The 20,266-nt window shown below is 38.5% G+C and overlaps 1 protein-coding gene across 30 annotated transcripts in view; it reads right to left on the bottom strand.

The window, feature by feature from the left end:
- Positions 1–20,266, bottom strand: part of Erc2 (ELKS/RAB6-interacting/CAST family member 2) — a 1,049,338-nt gene that overhangs the window by 1,010,167 nt on the left and 18,905 nt on the right. For 29 of the 30 annotated variants that reach the window (XM_021244028.2, XM_021244029.2, XM_021244031.2 and 26 more), the window contains exon 2: positions 9,230–10,020. In XM_021244028.2, the coding sequence (XP_021099687.1) occupies positions 9,230–9,883 (654 nt within the window). In that variant the 5' untranslated portion in view covers positions 9,884–10,020. Of the gene's footprint in view, positions 1–9,229; positions 10,021–20,266 lie in introns of those variants that run through there. The other variant, XM_087182364.1, reaches the window with a different exon arrangement.

The raw sequence follows: 20,266 nt of genomic DNA, 5'->3' as shown, positions 1-20,266 counted from the left end.
CTTGGAATAAGAAAGGTTACTAATATGGTGCACATGGCAGATTCTAGAGCTGACTGCAATAGATTAGTAAGGCACAAAACAGCTGGCATCTGTGACAAAGATGTATAGTTCACTTCAAATCATTCTCCTACATTCTAACAAACAAAGAACCCGGCAGCTGGCTCTGCGCCATATCATCCATCTTTAGACCAAAGAAGTTCCCACCTTTCTATGAGAGGCATTTAAAATTGTAGTTTTGCCTAAGTAGGTCACTGCCTAACTCCACACCACAGTTTTTCCAGTTTTCTGAAAAGGTAGACAAAAGTTACATGTAAAGCACTAAGAAAGAACATTTCAAGATAAGGTAGATACACTTTTTTTTTGTCCCTGTAGGATCTGACTTATGCTATCATGCTAAACTACTTTATATTGCCAATTTCTAAATCCAAGTGTCTATGTGACATCAGCAAAAATACAAACACTCACACTTTGACTCCGAATTAAAATGATGAAACTTACAAAGAGATGCAATGTATGACTGAATAGAACAAATGCCCAGCCAACAGTGACTGAAACAGCTTGGCACTTATTTTCTCAAATGACTAGAAGACTGAAGGCAAGCCACTCTGGTGCTGGTGCAACTGCTGAGAGATGGAGAGGCATATGTCTCTGTGCTTCTCTTGCTCTTTATTTCATGGTTACACTATGGCTGACACAACTCCAGGCATCACATGAACACTCAAGACAGGAAGAAGAGGAAAGGAACTTTGCTGATGATATTTATGTGTTTTATTGTAAAGACTTAATTTTCATTTGATTATCTCTGTAAAGACCCTATTTCCAAATGAGGTCACATTCTAAGATACTAGGGGGTAGAAATCCAACATATCTTTTAGGGGAGGATTTAATCCGAACAAATGCACTATGAATTTTCTGGGATTGGCATCTTCCATATGTGTCTTAGGTGTATTTGACCACAAAAATCCCCTTTGAAAAGTATTTGTTTCCCTGGACACACTTAGAAAATATTGGTTTTGAGGGAATCCACTGCTCTCAGATTTGTACAAACAGAAAGAAAGGATCTCAGAAGAAAATATAGAGATAAGACAGGTTTATCTGACTAGTGAGTATATCCATGTTAGCCCATTTCCTCTTTTTTTTTTTTTTTTGGTACCAAAGATCGAACTCAGGTCCTTGTGCTTACACAGCAGGCGGCAAAACCAGAGGTAAATCCCCAGCCCATTTCCTCTTGGTGCAACAAAATACTGGAGGCAGGGTATGTTACAAAGAAAATAAGTTTATTTAGCTCACAGTTCTGAAGACCCAAGAGCATGATGCTGGCTTATAGTGAGGACCTCATTGCAGATGATAGCACATGGCAAGAGCATGTGCAATAGTGACAAGTGGACACATGCAGAAAAGACCAAAATACCAGAGGTAACCTTGCTTTCTAACACTCTGCTCTCACAGTAATTAATCCAGTTCCTCTAGATCTACCTCATTTCCACAAGACCTAATCCAGTCTCAAGAGAACCTAGTTGTTGAGAAAGACATTAATCCATTTGTGAGGCTAGAGCCTATGACCTAATTACCTCTTAAAGATCCCACCACCACTCAACACAGTTATATTGGGAAATGAGCTTCTAGCACACGAATCTTTGGGGGAAAACCATATCTGAACTATAACAACATCCAAGACCCACTCACAAATCTGATGAAATCCAACACTCCTAGACTTGGCCCTTAATTCCACAAGGTGCCTGCAGTTTAACTGATCCAGTTGCCTCATCACATTCTCAACAGGACAAAGTATATTTTCCTTAGCAGTGCTGGGTATTAAGCCCAGGGCTTCACAGATGCTAGGCAAGTCCTCTACAAAGGAGCTACACTACCAACCCTTGGCTAAAATAAACTCTATCACTAGTGCAACTGGTACAACTCATCAAAACTGGACACTCACAATAAAATGAGTATTTTAGAAAAGAGGTGAATGACCCATGTTGAAATGGCCCTAAAGTTATACATATAAAAGAAATAATAATTTTAAAACATAGGAACATGATCCCTCTCAACCTTTTCAAGTTTTAGGCTCAAAATAAAGATTAGTGAATCATATGTTGAAACTGGATCAAAACTTATATTAATATTGATTTAGAGGAGATTCTTTCCTATTGTGTTAAGCCAGAAATAGAAATTATCACATAACCATTGCTTAAAACCTGTAACATTCCCCAGACAGATTTATTTACACTTCTCAGGTTACATTTCCCAATGACCCTGTCCCATTTCTGCACAAGATAGGTAAATATTAGATCTAGTACAGTCTCCTAGTGTGTGATGCTATTTATATTTCTGCAGAGCCTTGGCTACCCATGCACAGCCTAGGAAAATCTCTAAAAATTACTTTATGAATATCTAATTTGGGAAAAATTCCATTAAAAATACCAAGTTAGTAGCTGTACAACAATATCCATGAATATGAAAAGTTAGTAACTTCTATGCACCGAACTGTAGGACATAATCCTTATGAAGTTTGTTTGTTTGGTTGGTTTTTGAGATGGAGACTTGCTATGTTGTTTAGCCTAGTCTGGAACTCATGTTTTCAAGTCATTATTTTTCAGCCTCCCAAGTAACTGGGACTACAAGAGCATGCTACCACACCCAGCTCCTTATGAGATTGCTGAAAATTCACTGTATACTCTGTTTTCTCTCTCTAATCTCCATTACACTGGTAAATAGAATGGAGCTGTAAGGAAAAGACAAATCCATATTCTTTTACAAAAAATCAGGTTACTTTACTTCCTTGCAGTCACATCTAGCAACACCATAGGCCAGTGATGGTAAACCTTTTAGAGGCTTTTAATACCAACAAATAGCCAGCTGTGGCAAGTGTGTCATAGGTTTGCCACCACTGCCATAGGCCATCAAAAATAGTAAGAAGGGAGTTCGGGAGTCTGTGGAAGATGGCGGCTGCCAAAGGCAATTGGTGTGTGTATGAGTTGCTGAGGTGAGGACCCGGTAGATTGGGCTCGCAGACGTTAGTGGTAGTTGCCGGTCCGGTACAGCTAAACTCTGTGGGAAATGGCCTGCATTGGCATGAATCTAGGATATTTCCTCAGGCTTTTCTCAGCCAGTCCCAGCACCCGGAAGGAAGCTCCCCCACCGCCATCCCAGGCTCCTAGGGCAGTGAAGCTCAGCCGGTCCCAGCACCAAGAAGGAAGCTCCCCGCTTCAATTCCAGGCTCCTAGGGCAGAGAAGCTGAGATGGTCCCAGCACCCGGAAGGAAGCTCCCCTGCTGCCATCCCAAGCTCCTAGGGCAGAGAAGGTGAGCCACATGGGCACCAGAAGCACACCCACCCCCCATGGAAATAAGAAGACACATAAACAAGCCTCAAAAACAGACTTCTGGATCACCTACAGCAACCCCAAAGGGAAACGAGATGGAACACTCTGATACTCAACCACCTGGACTCTCTAAACTGGCAACAAAAGAGGTTCTGGGAAAAATGAAATCAGAAATAATTACTCAGAGAACAGCAAAGATTGTGCTCATGGTGCAAGACATGATTAATAAATCTAGAGAGGACACCGATAAAAAAAATAGAGGATCTGAGGAACATGATGGAATCCCAACATAGGAAACAAATGGAATCCATAAAACACATACAAACAGATTTCCAAGAGATTAAAAACTCCATCGAAAGTCTGCACAGCAAAATGAACCAATGTGAGGATAAAACTTCAGAAATAGAAGATAAGATTGCAATTAGTGAGGAGGAAAAGAAAAATTGCTTTAAAATTGTAAGGGAACACGAGAAATCAATCCAGCAGCTGCTAGACAATCCAAAGAAGAATAACATAAGACTGATTGGAGTCAATGAAGAAACAGGAGAGAGTGCAGATGACATTAAAAAACTCTTCACAGAAGTGATGGCAGAAAAATTCCCAAGGAGGGGAAAAGAACTTGACATACAGATGAGTGAGGCATATAGGACTCCAGCTTGCCTTGATCAAAAAAAATCTACACATAGGCATATAATAGTTAGGATTCCAGAAATTCAACAGAAGAACAAAATTCTACAAGCAGTTAGAGAAAAGAAACAAATCACATACAAAGGAAAGCCCATCAGAATCACAGCAGACTTCTCAATGCAAACCCTCAAGACAAGAACTTGGAGTGATGTATTTCAAGCCCTAAAGGAAAACAGCCTCCAACCCAGATTGACGTACCCTGCAAAACTATCTTTCAAAATTGATGGAGAAATAAGATACTTTCATGATAAAGAGCACCTCAGGAACTTCATGAATACCAAACCGGCACTCCAAAAAATTTTAGACAATACCCTAGGCAAAGACAATGAGGATCACAACCCCAGGAAACCCAGCAGAATGAATCCATTGGGCATGACAAATTAATCGCAAAGAGGGAGAATCCAACAAAAACAAAAAGTCATGACAAGGCTTTTAAAACTTTTAACTTCATCTTCCTAATGAGTGTATAATTCAATCTTATTATTGTACTGATTAGTATTTTTCTGATTCTAGAGTTGCACACCATTCCTTGTGCTATACTGGCTATTTATCATCTTCTTATGTCTACATTTTAATTGGGTTGTCTATTAATGAGCTCTAAGAATTCTTTATATATTCTGCTCATAGGTTATATGCATTGTAAATATGGTCTGCTTAAGGACTACTTTTCACTTAAGGATGTCACTTAAAGTTCTAAATTTTGATGGAATCTCATTTATCAATTTTTTTCTTTTATACATCATGTTTTTTGTATCCTAGGTAGTTCTTGCCTACCCTGAATTCATAACTATTTTCCCTTATAATTTCTTCTTAAAGTTTTATACTTTTAGGTTTTCTTATTTAGGTTCATAGATCCCTTCAAGTTATTTTCATATAAGGAAAAAAAGGGTTGAGGTTAATTTTTTATATATGGATACCAGGTGTTCTAGTGCCATTTGCTGAAGACACTATCTCTTCCTTGCCTCTTGAATCGAGTTTATATTCCATAAAATGCTAATGTTAAATAATCTTTCAAAACTCAGTGGACCACATATATGTGGTTCTATTTCTAGATTCTCTGTTTTATTCAAATGATCTATATGTCTTTCCTCACACCAACACTGCCTTGATTACTGTAGCTTTAGAAGAAGTCTTAAAATTGGGTGCTAAACGTCTTCTAACACTGTTTTAGTTTTTGGTTTTGGTTTTCTTTTTGGCTTTTCTGGGTCCTTTGTACTCCTACATAACTTTTAAATTTCAATATTCAGTTCTTCATTTATAGCAAGTATACACAGACCTGAATTTCTATATATACCTTGTGTTTTCTAATCCTGCTAAATTCAAGTGTAAGTTCTAGGGGCTCCTAGAGATTTCTCAGTATTTTCTCTGTAGATGATCATTTCAACTACATATAAAGATTTTGCTTCTACCTTGCCAATCCTATCCCAGTTGTGTCATTTTATTGCCCGACTATTTTGGTGGGGACTAGATTTCAAAGTTTAATGGACAGATAAAGAGTAAGCATATCTGCCCTTGTTCCCCACCTTAAGGAGAAAGCATTGTATCTTCTCCATTCATACAAGGCGTTCTTGCTGGAAGTATGGAGTACATGTCTTTAATTTATTGAGAAGGTTCTGTTCTACTTCTAATCTCCTAATAGCTTTTACCATGAACAGCTGTAGAATTTGGTCCAATACTTTTTCTCCAACTAGTGACAGGATCATATGGCTTTTGCCTTTCCTCTGTTTAAATGATGACTTTTGAGGGTGGATCTTCCAATGCTGAACCATCACTGCCATCCCTATAACAAAACCACTTTCTACGTACTGCCAGATCTGACTTCTAAGAGTTTGTTTTGTTCAACAAATTTCTATCTATGTTCATACTTTTTTCTTCTATTATCTTTATCCAATTTTAGGATTAGCACAATGTTGAGTTCCTAAAATGAGGGGAGAAGTGTTCCTTCTTTTTTCTGCTTTAATTGTTTGATATAATTTATCAGTTAAAATGTTTATGAGCCTGCTGTTGTCATATAGGTAGGTTTTCAAGCTAGGAATATACTTTCTTTAATAGGTGCTATTCAAATTTTTTATTTCCTCCAGAGTTAGTTTCATTAATTTGTCTTCTAAGTTACTTCTTAGAAGTTGTCAAATTTACTTCAAAAAAGATTTTTGTAATATGCTTTCTATATCCTTTTAAATTCTGTAAAATCTGTGGTAATGTCTCCTAGATCTTAATATTGTAATTTTAAAAATGTATAACTGATACTGTGCAACAGGAAGAAAAGGTCTAAAAGAGCAGGGGAATTGGGAGGGGTAGGGGAAGGGAAAAAAGGGAAAGGAAAAAATATAAGCGGGAAAAAATGGCAACAAGGTCTTTGCAAATAGGGAAGGGTGGAGGGGGTGAAGGGAGGGCAAGGGAAGGGGAAAAAAAAATAAGAACCAAGAGACTCATGTAATGGTACAAGATCCCAATGATGAATGTAACTGTACTGTATACCTAAAATGTACCAATAAAGTTAATGGGAGGGGAAAAAAAAAAAACTGAGTAAATAAATAAATAAATAAAATAGGCTTTTATAAGCTTGCCCTAGAAAAGCAAACTGCCCTACCATTATATAGTGCTGCTTTTATGAATTTGTATATTTCAAATGTTAAATAAATGACAAATTTTAGCAAAAAAAAAAATAAGAAGAAGATTTTCTCATGTGGCAGCAAGAAATTCATTCCTATTATTTTAATCACACCTCTCTCCAGATGAATTACTGGTGTGACCTAGAGAACATGGGCTATGGGCTATGGGTTCATGCCACCCCAAAGAAAACGCTGCCCATAATACTGAGCTCTGTTCTCCTGTAATTCAACAAGGGATATCATAACACCAAAGTGTCTTTATTAGATGTGATCAAAAATACAGGGAATGCTTCTTCAGAGTACTATCAAAGAGAAAGGCAGGCTTGTAAAAACATAGTGTGTCTTCACCCACCTTATGTACCGGATCTGGCACTATGCAACTTGACTCATCCTCAAAGTCAAAATGGCCATGAAAGGCAAATGCTTTGAAAAGATTCAGGACAGTAAGGCAGCCATGACAGCACAACTAAAAACACTCATAAAAAAGGACTTCCAGGGCCGGGGATTTAGCTCAGTGGTTCTACCGCCTGCCTTGCAAGTGCAAGGATCCAAGTTCAACCCCTGGTACCAAAAAAAAAAAAGGACTTCCAGAGCTGCTTCACAAAGTCATAGGAACGATGGAATAAATGTGTTCAAAGTGAGGGAGAATATATTAAAGTGGATTTATGGCAATGTGTCTTTTAATGTAATAATTTGTAAATGTAAACATTCACCATAATTTTCTGTCACATCACAGCCATGTATAACTGGGGAACCTGTGCCCAAAAATAATGACAGAAGCATCAGATAAAAATCATTTTGGAGCTGACAATTTAGAGAACAGCTTTCAAACTTGTTGCCACTACTTGCACCATTCCTAAATTGCTTTAACTAATTTCCAAACAACTAAGCAGGAGAAACCAATACAGAACAGAGGGGAAATGCACATTACCATAACAGGTCTGCAAGGAGTTCATGAACTAGCAAAGTCAGAAAACAGCAGAAATGGTAGTGAAAAGTATTAATTTGATTTAAGAGTGAAAAACAAAGATTTCTTTCCAACTAAAAAGATCACATTTCCACATGTAAGAACCAGTGATGGCTCTGTCAGATAATCAAAGGGACAAGGTGATTGTTTTCTACACATGGAAGGAGAACAAAGGACAGATTTTTATACAGGTCACAATGCTTCCACGGGCACTTGGCTCCAAAGAAGTAGTAGCCAAGGAAACAGAAAGGAAAGTCAACAGATGACCCCAAGAAAGGCAAAGTACTTCAATAGACCAACATCAAGATCAACTGTCACAGAATCACCATTACCCAAGATAGAGTTATCTCAAATTTCTATGAGGGCCAGGGATGTAGCTCAGTGGCGCTATGCCTGCCTGGCAAGCACAGGGTCCTGAGCTTGATTCACGGTACCCCCCCAAAAAATTATACAGGAAATTAAGTATCTGAGAATTCTTAAGCTGAATAGTACAACACTGTCTACTCCCATCTCTCTGCCTTTCTCTCACCACTAGTGAGAGGTGAAGCGGGGATTTAAAGCTAGTTTGTATCTCACTCCAAACTTCATATGAAAATAGTAGCAAATAAAATAGTTAGAAGCTAAAAATGGAAACTGGCTGGGACTGGAAGGGAAGTAGCAGGAAGAGGTGCTAAAGAGGCCACAAACAGAAGGGGACAGCATGAGCAGAGCCTTAAAGTGGGAAACCTCAGGTGTCCACAGGAATTGCCAAGTGGTAGTGCTGGTAGCACAGATCGGGAAGGAGGTAGTATGAGATAAGCCTGGAAAAGGGAGGCCAGGCCTCCCAGTAGAAGGTGCAGGCTCAGTCAAGGAGGTAGACCTCACTCATCCTGAGGACAATGAATACTCACTGACAGCTTTAAAGAAGGGAAAGGCATCCTCACAAGCACAAGGTCTTGAGTTCGATCCCCAGTACCAAAAAAAAGGGAAAGGCAGTTGCAGGTAGACTCTGGGAAACTAATCTTGCTATGACATGGAAGATGGACCAAAGAGTAAGAAGGTAACTTACACATAGCAGATAATTAATATTGAATAGATAAAGCTAAAAACACCAAGTTAAAATTTACTGTGTCGCTCTAACATGTCATCAAGCCTATTCTACCAATCTGATTTCATATTGTTTAGTTTGTTACTCAGATAACAAACTTCACTCATTCTAGAAGGAAATACTTCTGTTGGTGCTTCAACAACAATCAACAAAATCAATGAACTAGTCAAATCTGGCCCTCTCAGTGTTACTGGTAAAGTGTTTACTTTTGCAGAGATTGACATTTTCTTCTTCTATTCAGAGAGAAGTGCATCTGAATTCCTGTTCCAGCTGCTGAAAAACAAAACAAAATTAACCATGTGCAAAAAGTCAGGCATGATCTTCTTCCACTTCTGCAACTATGTGAAAAGGTTATTGGAAAACAAGAAAACACGAGCTGTGACCTCATATTTCCTATGTTCACTTGTAGTATCCAAGTCAAATACATATTAAGCTATAACCTTCTTGATGATGCCAACCTTTCTTCTGCACAGGTTCTGGAACCATCTGCAAAGCACCAATTACTCAGTCAGAAGCCAAGACTGAAAAATACTGAGGTGAGTCATAACATACCTGATTTTCTTCATGAGAAACCCTCATCTGCTCCTTAAGGACTGACATCCGGGCTGCCTCTTCTTTCCTCAACACTCTCTCCTTCTTGAGCTCAGGACTCCAGAAAGTCTTGATGCTATTCATGGAAGATCCCAGCTTGCTGTCCTTGATGTCTAGCTCTTTCCGGAGGAGGTCGTTCTCTCTCTGGAGTTCCTTCAGCTGGGCTTGAAGATCTAACATTGTACTATCTCTTACCTGCCTCAACATGGAAGGGACCTGGTGGTGATGGTGGTGGGATGAGCTAGTCAGACCATGTTGATCTGTGTATGAAAGGACATCTGTGTGGGAAAGTCCTGCAGAAGCAATATTGGGGCTACTCCCCATGGCTATAACTCGGCCTCCATATACAGCTCGATTGGTGGCCCTGCCCAGAGTCATGGTGCCCTTTGGGTAAGTTGTTGAAGCCACTCCCTCATGATCACTCAGGTACATGGGTCCAGATGTAGCATAGGCTGCATTAAGGGACTGGATATTCTCCATAGACAGAGTCTTGCCTGCTCCTCCCCCTCCCCCACTACTCGTTCTTCGGTGGCCCAAACGAGGAGACCTTGGCAAACGTGGTGATCTGGAAGGGCTACCTTCTAGACTGGTGATTGTTCTTGCACTACCATACATTTTTCCTCTATTATGAGGTGCTACTAAAGAGAAGAAATACTATACTTAGTTGGAGTTTAAGCCAATATTTCCACTGTTGGATGATTTCTCACTGCATTCTTTTCAGGCTGTACCACAAAATGACTCCAATCAGAGACCTGAAAAATGAAAAAAGGGAATAAATAAAAACAAACTCTTTAGAACTCTAACTGCATTATTTTTAAATATTTAGATAGAAAAATGATGATAATGATAGATGAACAACAGATTGATAGGGGTTGTCACATCCATGTTTACTTGAAAAGTAACACCAAAATTGTACTTACTACATGTAAGCTTTTTAAATAAATTCTCCTTGCCAACGACGGCCACAAATAAGGTCAAAAGTTTTCAAGGCAAAAATGAAATTCTTTTTTCTTTAGGGAAAAAGAGTTCTCTATTTTTAATTGTGCGAAATTAGAACTGAGACCTTCAAAAACTTCACCATGGAATTCCTCCATCACAGAGACCTTAACAATAAAATAATCCATACCTAAGGGCATGATCCCCATATACATGTGGCTTTACAATGACTGAGAAGTTGCTGCTTCCTAAGATGTCAAATATTTGACAAGCATGTGGTTATTTTCCTCTCCTGTATCCACTAGAGTCCTCTTTTCCACTAGGTTAAAAGCTCTTCTCACCAAAACCCTCTAGTTTTGCCACAAGTCAACTGCAAAACAGTAGAATATGTTGGAATTCCTGGTCCTATAACTCCTAAAGAATAATAGCAGAAGCTCCTTGTCATGGTGATTCAAGTATACTGTATTGGTACAGATTTTAGGTAGCTGTGGTTATAGGATCGTGATTATCTTTGCAATATTAGGACCAAAATGGCCTTAATGGGGTACATTATGGTCTCCTGCTCTTTCTCTTAAGGAATTTTTAGCATGCTTTCTTTTTCCTCAGCTTTACAATAGAGAACAGATTCTAGAAAGGGACAAAGTAACATTGAAACCTCTCCTGTAACATAGGCTAGTTGGGTGACCTTACACAAATTATTTAACTATTCAACTCTCCAATCACTACAATTCAAGTAATGCCACCTAACCTATAGTATTCTAAGGAATAAGTAACATGATGTTTGTAAAACACCTAGCTTGGTGCCTAAAATAGAGGCCACATAAATAGTTTTTGTTGGTAGAGTCTAACGAGATAAAAACATTCAAAGCAATGTAACTTTTTTTTTTTGCTACCGGGGATCAAACTCAGGACCTTGCACTTGCAAGGCAGGTGCTGGAACCACTGAGCTAAATCCCCGGCCAGGAGGTAACTTTTATATTCATCTGTCTATCATTCATATGTCTTCTTCTATACATAATTTCTGGTAATACTATCTTTATTTTCCTCAAAGAAATTGCTTCCAACTCCCTATTCACAGTTCATAAGGATTAGGTAAGGCTAAGTCCCTCACTCCATCCTAGATGGCACCAGGAGTAAGAACATGAACCAAGCCTGGGCAATCATCAGATTCCATCCTCCCGATGTGGTGGCTAGTTTCAGGATGGATGTGTAACTCACACTGGCCCAATGGACTCCTTGCCCCGACTTAACCTGAAATAACTGGGGAAAATAAGGTCTGTTTTAGCTGGAATCATTTGCTTTCAAGATGGAGCTCTGAGTTCTACCAAGGAGAAAGGCCTCCCTATGAGGGAAGTTAGTGCAAAGGAGAGCAGAGAAAAACATTGAAGAGTATGAAACCCAGCCAGGTGGTATCATTTAATACTCCAGATCCAGCAGTTACTGAAGCTATATCTATCCTCAGGCCATTTGAGTTACATATGCCAGGTAGACTGATGGCACTAATGGTCTCAGTTCTTTACACCTTCCTTATCTATGTCCTTGGTGGTGCCCTCATAAGCTGACTCTAGATTCAGTCATGTAACTTACTTTGGCCAACAAAGTGCTAAAAAATATGAACCAAGCAAAGGTCTGAAGGAGCACTTGCATGTTTATTCTCTTGCTCATTTTCCTTCACAATTAGAATATGCCAAGCCTAACTTGATGGAAAAGGAACATAAAACACATCCAAGTTGTCCCAGCGAACAGCCAACCAACCCCAGCATGAGCAAGCCCAGCAGAATCAGCTGAGCACTGTACATGCATGGACTAAATGCATTTTAAATCATGACTGTTTAATGAAATGAGAAGGTGTTCATAATATACTAGTAGTAGGGGAAAGCAGACCATAAAACAATTTTTTGTGATTTACTCACACTTTTGAAAAGTACATAGACACACACACACACACACACACACACACATATACACAACTACTAGCAGAGGAGACTGGAATGATACATTAAATGTTTCCAGTAGCTTTTCATTTTCTTCCTTTTGTTAGTTGCATGCTCTATATTTTTTATAATATATATATATGAAATTCTTTTTTTCTATAATTCCAAAGTTAAATGACTTTGTTATCTTTAATATGTTTAAAATCTAGTGCATTTAGGTTCTAGCTAGGCTATCACTTACAGAGTTGTGTCTTCAAGAAGTAATTAAATGAAACTTGTCCACTCCTATATCTTTCTCTTCTGTCTAGAGACATACATTTTTTATTTCTCTAGCTAGGTTTGAGGTCCTTCTCACAAATGTTGTAAGATTTACACTCATAGAGGCTGAATCCTCAATGATTTTACCAGGCCAGCTGGTCATGGCTTTGGAGAATTATAACAACCAACAAACAAAAAATACATTTGCTCCTTTTGGAAATACACATATAGACACACACACACACACACACACACACAAAACATGCACAGACATATTATCCTATGTGAAATAATGTTCCTCACTTAAATAGAAATGTATGTTGACACTGGCTCATAGTTTCCTTGGGTAATCCCTGTCTCAGTTTAGTGTGAGATGTATGCAGTATCAAAGAATAGATGGAGAATCTTTCCAGTTTTCATATGTTCTGGAATAGTTAGCAAAACACAATTCTTTCCTATTTCTGAGTATTGTAGAATAAACTCATAAAACCAGATGGTCTTAGGGCCGGGGATTTAGCTCAGTGGTTCTGCCACCTGCCTTGGAAGCCCAAGGTCCCGAGTTCAATCCCTGGTACCAAAAAAAAAAGCAAAAACAAAACCAGATGGACTTAGTTATTGGTTATCTTTTCATTTTTTATGGTTTACTGACTTTGGTTTGCTACCTATTTTGTGCAACTATTGTTAAAATTTTTCTTCTGAAATAGTCTGTTCCATCTAGATTTTTTCAGGTTTATTGGTATTGCTTTATATACCTTTTCCTTAAAATTTTTTAAATCACTTCCAGTTACATCCCCATCTCATCCTTAATGTTGTTTGTAATTTTCTGTTCTTCTTGATAACAATATGGTAAATGTTTATCTCTTTTAGTGTTTTAAAAGGTATCACCTTTGGGGCAGGCACAGTGGTGCATACTTGTAAGCATGATCACGAACTGAAGTAGAAGGATTTCAAGTTGAAATCCAGCCTGGCAACTTAACAGCTTAACAAGACCCTGTCTCAAAATAAAAACTTAAAAAAAGATCTGGAGATGTAGCTTAATGCAAAGGTCCTGGTTTAATTCCCTACTATTGCTAAAAGAAAAAAAAAGTATAGGTTTTGGTTTTATTGAAGAATTTTACTATATTATTTTCCATTTCATCTGTATCTCTCCATCCTTAATAATTTGTTTATTTTGTTTAGATTTTTTCCTTTTTGCACTAAAGATTTGTTTTTCTTCAATCTCATTTTCAAGTAAATGCATACAAAATTATGCATATGGCTGCATAGTCTAAGATTATATGTGCAAAACTTATTATCATTTGCAAATAGCTTGCTAGTTTTCATTTGAATTTTTTTCTATTCCAGTAATTATTGAGAAGGATATATTTAAAGGTTAAAGTGGATAGAAATTTTTGTGGGAAAACTTTATAGTTCAAATTTTATGGCACTGAGATATGAGATAGATATGTTTTCTAATGTCTGAAATTTGTCAATACATTCTAGTTGGCCTAATAGTTTTCTTAATTGTTAAAGCAAATAATAGATTATCATAGAAAATATAGATAAGATTAAAGAAGAAAATGAAAACAATCCTGTCACTCAGAGATGACCTTTGTTAACAAACTGAGGTTGTGCTTCCAATTCCTTTCAAGTGCATGTGCAGGTGCATTTATAATCTTAGACTCAGCATTATGTTCTATAAAAGTTTTGTGCTCCTTTTTTTGTAGTCAATGTTTTACATTCTCTCCTCTTCCCACTTAACATGAAGTCATAAAATATTTTATAATTTTTTTTCAGTACTGAGAAATTATGCTTTTATTTTGAAACCAGTTCTCACTAAGTTGCTGGGTTTCCCATGCTAGGCTTGAACATGGGATCCTTCTGCCTCAGCCTCCCAGCATGCTGGGGTTACAGCCATGTGCCAGATCCAAGTAAGTCATGATTTTTAATGGCTATTAGATTCCAAAGATAGTGACCAAAAATCCCTTCCATTCTTATAAACTTTTGTCTTTCCTTCCATTAAGGAAGGACTTATAAGAAGGGAATTCTATTTCCCTTCTTCTTGAATCTGGCCTAGACTTGTAACCTATTTAGATGAACACACATGCAGCAGACGTGACACTGTTCTAGCTCTGGGCTCATCCCTAAAGAAGACTGGCAGTTTCTCTATTTGTCTCTTAAAATTTGGCAGCTATGATACGAGGAGGTCCAAGCTATCCTGCTGCAAAGCTGAGTCAGAGAGGCCCTAGCAGATGAGATACCACAAAGAACAATAGGCCACACAAAGGAGAACCAAAATATCCCAGCCAGCACCAGGACACCAGACTAGTGAGGCAAGCCATCCTGAATCTTCCAGTACAGCCCACCTCCCATCTAAAATCAGCTACGTGACTGATACTCTACACTACACGTATGTAACATCAGAACCACCAATCAACCCACAAAGTAGTGGGAAATAATAAACTGTCTAAAGTCCCCAGAGATTTGGGGATTTCTGTTAAACAGGAGAAGACCTGAAAGGGTCACTTAATGTTTCGTTGAGTGGTTAGGTAACTGTTTATTTAACCAATCCTCTATTATGAGACACCTAGGTTAACTCTTTAGGTTAAATGTCATATTTAATATTGTAATTGATAAACTTTTATAATCTTTGATCAATTCCCTTATTATGTCCCTAGAATAAAATGCTAAGGTCAAAATTAAACAATTTGTACTCACATCCTTACCCTTGATATGTTTTCTCCAAAGCCTATCAGGATTTCAGCATATGGCACATTTAATAAATATATATTAAGGATTACTTTTTAAGTACCAATATTGTAACACTCCAGCTCTGCTTGCAGCCAGCACTTTCTGAACATTTTGGTAAATGTCCGATGGGATTTTCATTTTTATACCTACAAGTTTCAGAGGTGTTAGGACAGTAACATGTACTATGACTATTCCAAAATTGAGTATATAACTTTTCCCAACCTTATTTGATAAGTCAACTTTTTTCCTTCAAGATACCTAAAAACTTTTCACAAAACATTCAGATTTATTCATGCAGTCAGTATTTTTTAAACATCAGCTTAATTCTCAGTATTGAATCCTAAGGATGGAGCAGCAGTTGAGACAAGACATAGCTTCTGTCTATGGGAAATTTACACCCTAAAATAGACTTTTCAAACAGAGTTTTCTTCCTTTCTGATCCAACAGAGTTTAAAGGAAAGATGGTAGCAGGAACTGGTTAGTATATTAAGGATGGGAACATATAACTGACCCCACCATCACTACCAAAAATCAGAACTGACCTTTAACAGGAAAATATAGAAAATAAAAATAATAGCTCATTTGTTTTATCCACAGTAGCAAAGAAATAAGTATTTTCTCTGTTTATTTTTTTCAGACCTCAATAAGGAAGCCAGAATATCAAAAGGAACACAAGTCAGCTATCAGCCGTCTGTGCTAAGCAGCTAGTAAACAAGTGGATGTTGATAACACCAAGACCACAGTGGACAAGGGAAGTTATGTACAATTCCCCAGGATTTATCAAATAAAATAAGAAGTTCAGAAGCCATTAAATGGTAACAATAATTTCTTCACCACTATACATCTACTTCTTAACAATACATTTTAATTAGCAACCTAGGCCAAACACATTATTTGGGAATGAACTTCTTCTGCCATATTTATAAAAAGCAGGGAGCAGTCAACTTTAAAATTGTGCCACATAGAATGATGAGGATTTCATAGAAGAAGTAAAGGTTCAGCCGACCAGGTGAGCCAAAGGTAGGTTCCCATGGTCATCATGTCCCCCTATGATTCCTACCTGTTCTCCTGAGTCATTCACACTCCCCACCCTCTGCCCAGCAGTGTTTAAGTTCTCTGATGTATTTTAAGGTACTTGCTTTGACATTTGGGCTTTTTTTGGTTGTTGTCTCCTAATTTCTTATCTACACTGATTTTTTTTTAATTTCTCTAAAACAAGCCCCTGAGAAAGAGCAAAAAGATCAACTTTATTCAGCAATAAATAATGTAATAATGTCTTCTCTTCCCATTACTGACTTAAAAAAACATTTTTAAAACTTTCCTACCCACCTATAAATGCATCTTAGGAAATAAGGTAGCAGTTAAGATCTTATTGTTTTAAATATTGCTATGGAACCAAGATAGATTCCATCATTGGGTTTTCTCATACTCTTTAAAATAACTGCTGTGTATATATTGTAATACTAAGAAAGGATAAAGTATTAATTAGATCAGATGTACACAGAAATGGACAAATGTTGCTGACATCAAAAAAATTATGACACCAGAAAATTAGTTGTACAACACCTTTTACTTTAAAATCGCCTCATGAATAAAATTTGAAGCCCGAGGGTATGCTCTGCTTAAAGTTCCAACACAGTAAAAGGTGGTTTATGGACCTGTGAGAATGCTTCCTCTAAATGCATGTAGATTCATAAATAAAATATACACTCATCTACTCACTCCCTTTAAAGGTTTAAGGACTCAACTGAAAGCTCAGGGGGAAAAAGCTGAGGAGAACTTTGATTCCTGTCTACCTTAAGTATCTGACTACCATGGTCTACAATGGTCTATTTTAAGACAAAAGCACTTCCTGCTATCTGCTCTAAATTAGGTTAAGTTTATTTCCACAGATCTCAGACTCAGTCCATCACCTGAGCCCTGCGGACAGCCCATGTGAGCTGAGATCATCAGTATCTCCCAAGATTCAGCCAACTTAAAATACCTCAGTTTTTTCTGATCAGCCTCCCCAACTTATACATTCTATGTCATAGACTATATTAATTCTAAAAACTTTTCTAGAGGAAGACATGCTAAAGAACAGAAGTTAAGCAATAAGTAGCTGCCCAGGAGCCAGATGCTGCCTGCAGATGTGTTACTGTCAAAATAGAAAAATACAGACAGTTCTTATGAAAATTCAGGATTTTGTTTCTCCTGAAAAATTTGGAAGCCTGACAATGTCAGGCCTACTTTCCTCCAAGGCATGGTGGGCTGGAACCAACCAACATTGCCCCTTCAAGACAAGGCATGCTCCCACCACCTTGCCACAGTCCCCTCCACTCCCCAGAGCCTTATAGTCAGTCTGATTTCCTCTTTGCATGCTTGGCTTATAAGCAGTTACATTTTTATCACTTCTATCAACACAAAAGATTTTAAGAAAGAATTCATTCTCCTTGACCTTCAACTTCAAGTCCATTAACAAATCCTATTAATTCTACCTCTAAAATCTCGCTTGAACCTTTTCCCTTGTTTCCACATCTACCGTTACCATCCTACTTTACCAACACGGTTCTTACATATGCCACCCCATACCCTCCTAAATCATTTCCCCTTTTCTTAACATCCTCTATTCTATCTCCAAAACATCATCCAAACTTGATTAAGATACAACTGTGATCACAAAATATCTCCCTTACCCACTTAAAGCCCTTCCAAGCTTCCCAATGCTCAGTACAAAAGACCAAATGCCTTCTCATGGCCAGAAGCCCTACAGGATATGACTACCTCCTCTCTTGTCACCCTCCTTCACCAACTATGACTGGGTCTTCTTTCTGTTCCTCAAATCCATCAAATCCCCTCCTGTCTCTGACACTTCACATATGCCCTTCTATTTGCAAGGCTAATTCACACTCATCATAGAGATCACAGCATCTTACAGCCTGCCTTCCACGAGGTCTGTCCTATCCAACTTAGGTCCCTTAGTTATATTCCCTAAAAGCATAGTGTGTGTGTGTGTGTGTGTGTGTGTGTGCATGCGTGTATTTGACTTTGCCTGCCAAGAGTCATTTTGTTTGTGCTAAAATAGGGTGAACCAGCCAGCATGTGTTCTGATAAAGGTGAAAGAAAACCTTTGATAACCCACTCAAGGCTACCCCTACTCAGATCTTTGATTTGCAAATGCAAAACTTTGGAGGACAGATATCTATATGCATAAGGATCCTAGAGCCTTGTCAGAGAAGCCACTGATACAGCTGCCGGTGCCCAGTTGCTGGTGCCCAGGACTCAGAGTAATTGAGATCTGTGGGAAGGTATGAACATGATTGAAGACAAGGTATAGAGTTACCAGAAATGAATAATGATTCAAGATAGAGGGAGTCCAGGCTGATGATGCAAACTTACAAGTGACCCTCATATGGATAAAGCACGTGGGTGAGGGTGGAAGCTTCTGGAGACCTACCACACTGTGTGGAGTGGGGCATAGGCTGAGCATGGAAACGGAATTTTCAAGAGTGTTCATGGGCAGGGCTCCCTAAAAGCTGAGACTAGAATGAGGTTGCCAGTGGTTCATTTAGGAGGTAATCCAGGGAAATGCTGAAAAGATAATTTGGCACTAAAACTAGGAGAAGTAAGTCAATAGAGGGTGCATTTTCAAGGAGGTTTCTGCTATGGGCAACTGGGTTCAGTCCTGTTGAAGGAGCTCTGAAAGACTATAGAATCTGCCTTATAGTGACACTTTTGAAAAGGCAAGGATCTCAGTCATTATTGGCAGCTCTTGCAGCCTGCATTACAAGGAAGCCAAGCAAATGCCTTCCTGTTCTCACACATATAGGCACCAAAGAGATGGGGGGGTGGGGGTGTCAATAGCAGCTGCTACACCACACGCGGCACACTTGTGTCTGTGCTTGGATTGGCTGTCCTTTGCAGGACCATGTGGTGAGGTAAATAGAGCTACAGGACCTGCAGTATCTTTCCCCGTGAGGAAAATCAGCTTCAACAGCGACACCTTGTGGCAGCAAACCCAATCAGGTGGTGGGCCAGTTGGATAGAACAGTCTTAGGTTTGGATGTGGGATTTATAACCATGCTCTTCATTTCCATGGCAGTGTAAGCCCGGTGATGGGTCATAGGGAAGACAAGGACAGCTAAGGCAGGTGAAGAGCTAAGGAAGGTGGAGGGCTTCCCTAGTGAAGAGAACTGAAACTTCTAGCTAAGCTACCATGTGAATTCCAGCATTTGGAGTTTAAAATTAGACAAATGAAACTGGGAGCTTGACTTTGGGGGTTTTATTCCTCTTCTAATATATTTATCATCTTTTATTTTTATAAACATTTAACTAAAGTATAACATATGTAGGGTAAAGGTAAGTCTTAATTATACACATCAGTAAATTTTTATGTGACATACCTCAGTTACCACAGCAGCAATCAGGTCTCACAATACTGTCACCACCCTCAAAGCCTCTTTCACACCCAGGAACCTATATATAACTGAAAAGCTCTTCCACACCTTGTGATTTCATATTTGTGTGATTACTTATTGGGATCTCTTTTCTTGTCCTACTGTAAACCCCTACACTGAACCCCAGGTTTTAATACTCAGTCTAACATTGTGGGGTCCAAGATGAGTACAAATGCAGGTCCATGTACATATGGCTAGCCATCTTCAAGTTATACACTGAGCTAACAAATGGTAAATAAAATACATTCTATCAGCCAAGATGGGAAAAATTAAATTTGAATTTTGAATTATTATTCTTAGGCTCTTCAGAGTTCTAGCAAAAACATGGTTCAAAAGGAAAGCCTACCCTGAACCAACACCCTTCTCTCCTTATCCCTGGCTCAAACACACTCCAGGCATTTCACACGCATGAACTCTGCAGCCCGCATGCTAGGATATCACTAGATATACCCAGCAAACTTTTTCTGTAAAAGGCCAAATGGTAATATATTTCAGGTTTTGTGGCCATTTGGTCTGTGACACAACTACCCAACTCTACCATTTCAGCACAAAAGCACCATACATGATTTATTACCAAACAGGCATGGCTGTGTTCCAAAAAAGCTTTACAAAAACTGGTGTTAGTTGAATTTATCCCACAGGCAGTAGTCTGCCAACATCTGGTCTATAACCTCCTAAATAGATGTTTCTCAGCAGTCCTAGGC

The sequence above is a fragment of the Heterocephalus glaber genome, unplaced genomic scaffold, assembly GCF_053883595.1.
Source record: "Heterocephalus glaber isolate CG9 unplaced genomic scaffold, H.glaber_assembly_v1.0 deba00001472, whole genome shotgun sequence".
NCBI classification, from domain to species: domain Eukaryota; kingdom Metazoa; phylum Chordata; class Mammalia; order Rodentia; family Bathyergidae; genus Heterocephalus; species Heterocephalus glaber.
The sequence above is the reverse complement of the archived record's forward strand: the minus strand, read 5'-3'. Positions and strand labels throughout refer to the sequence as shown.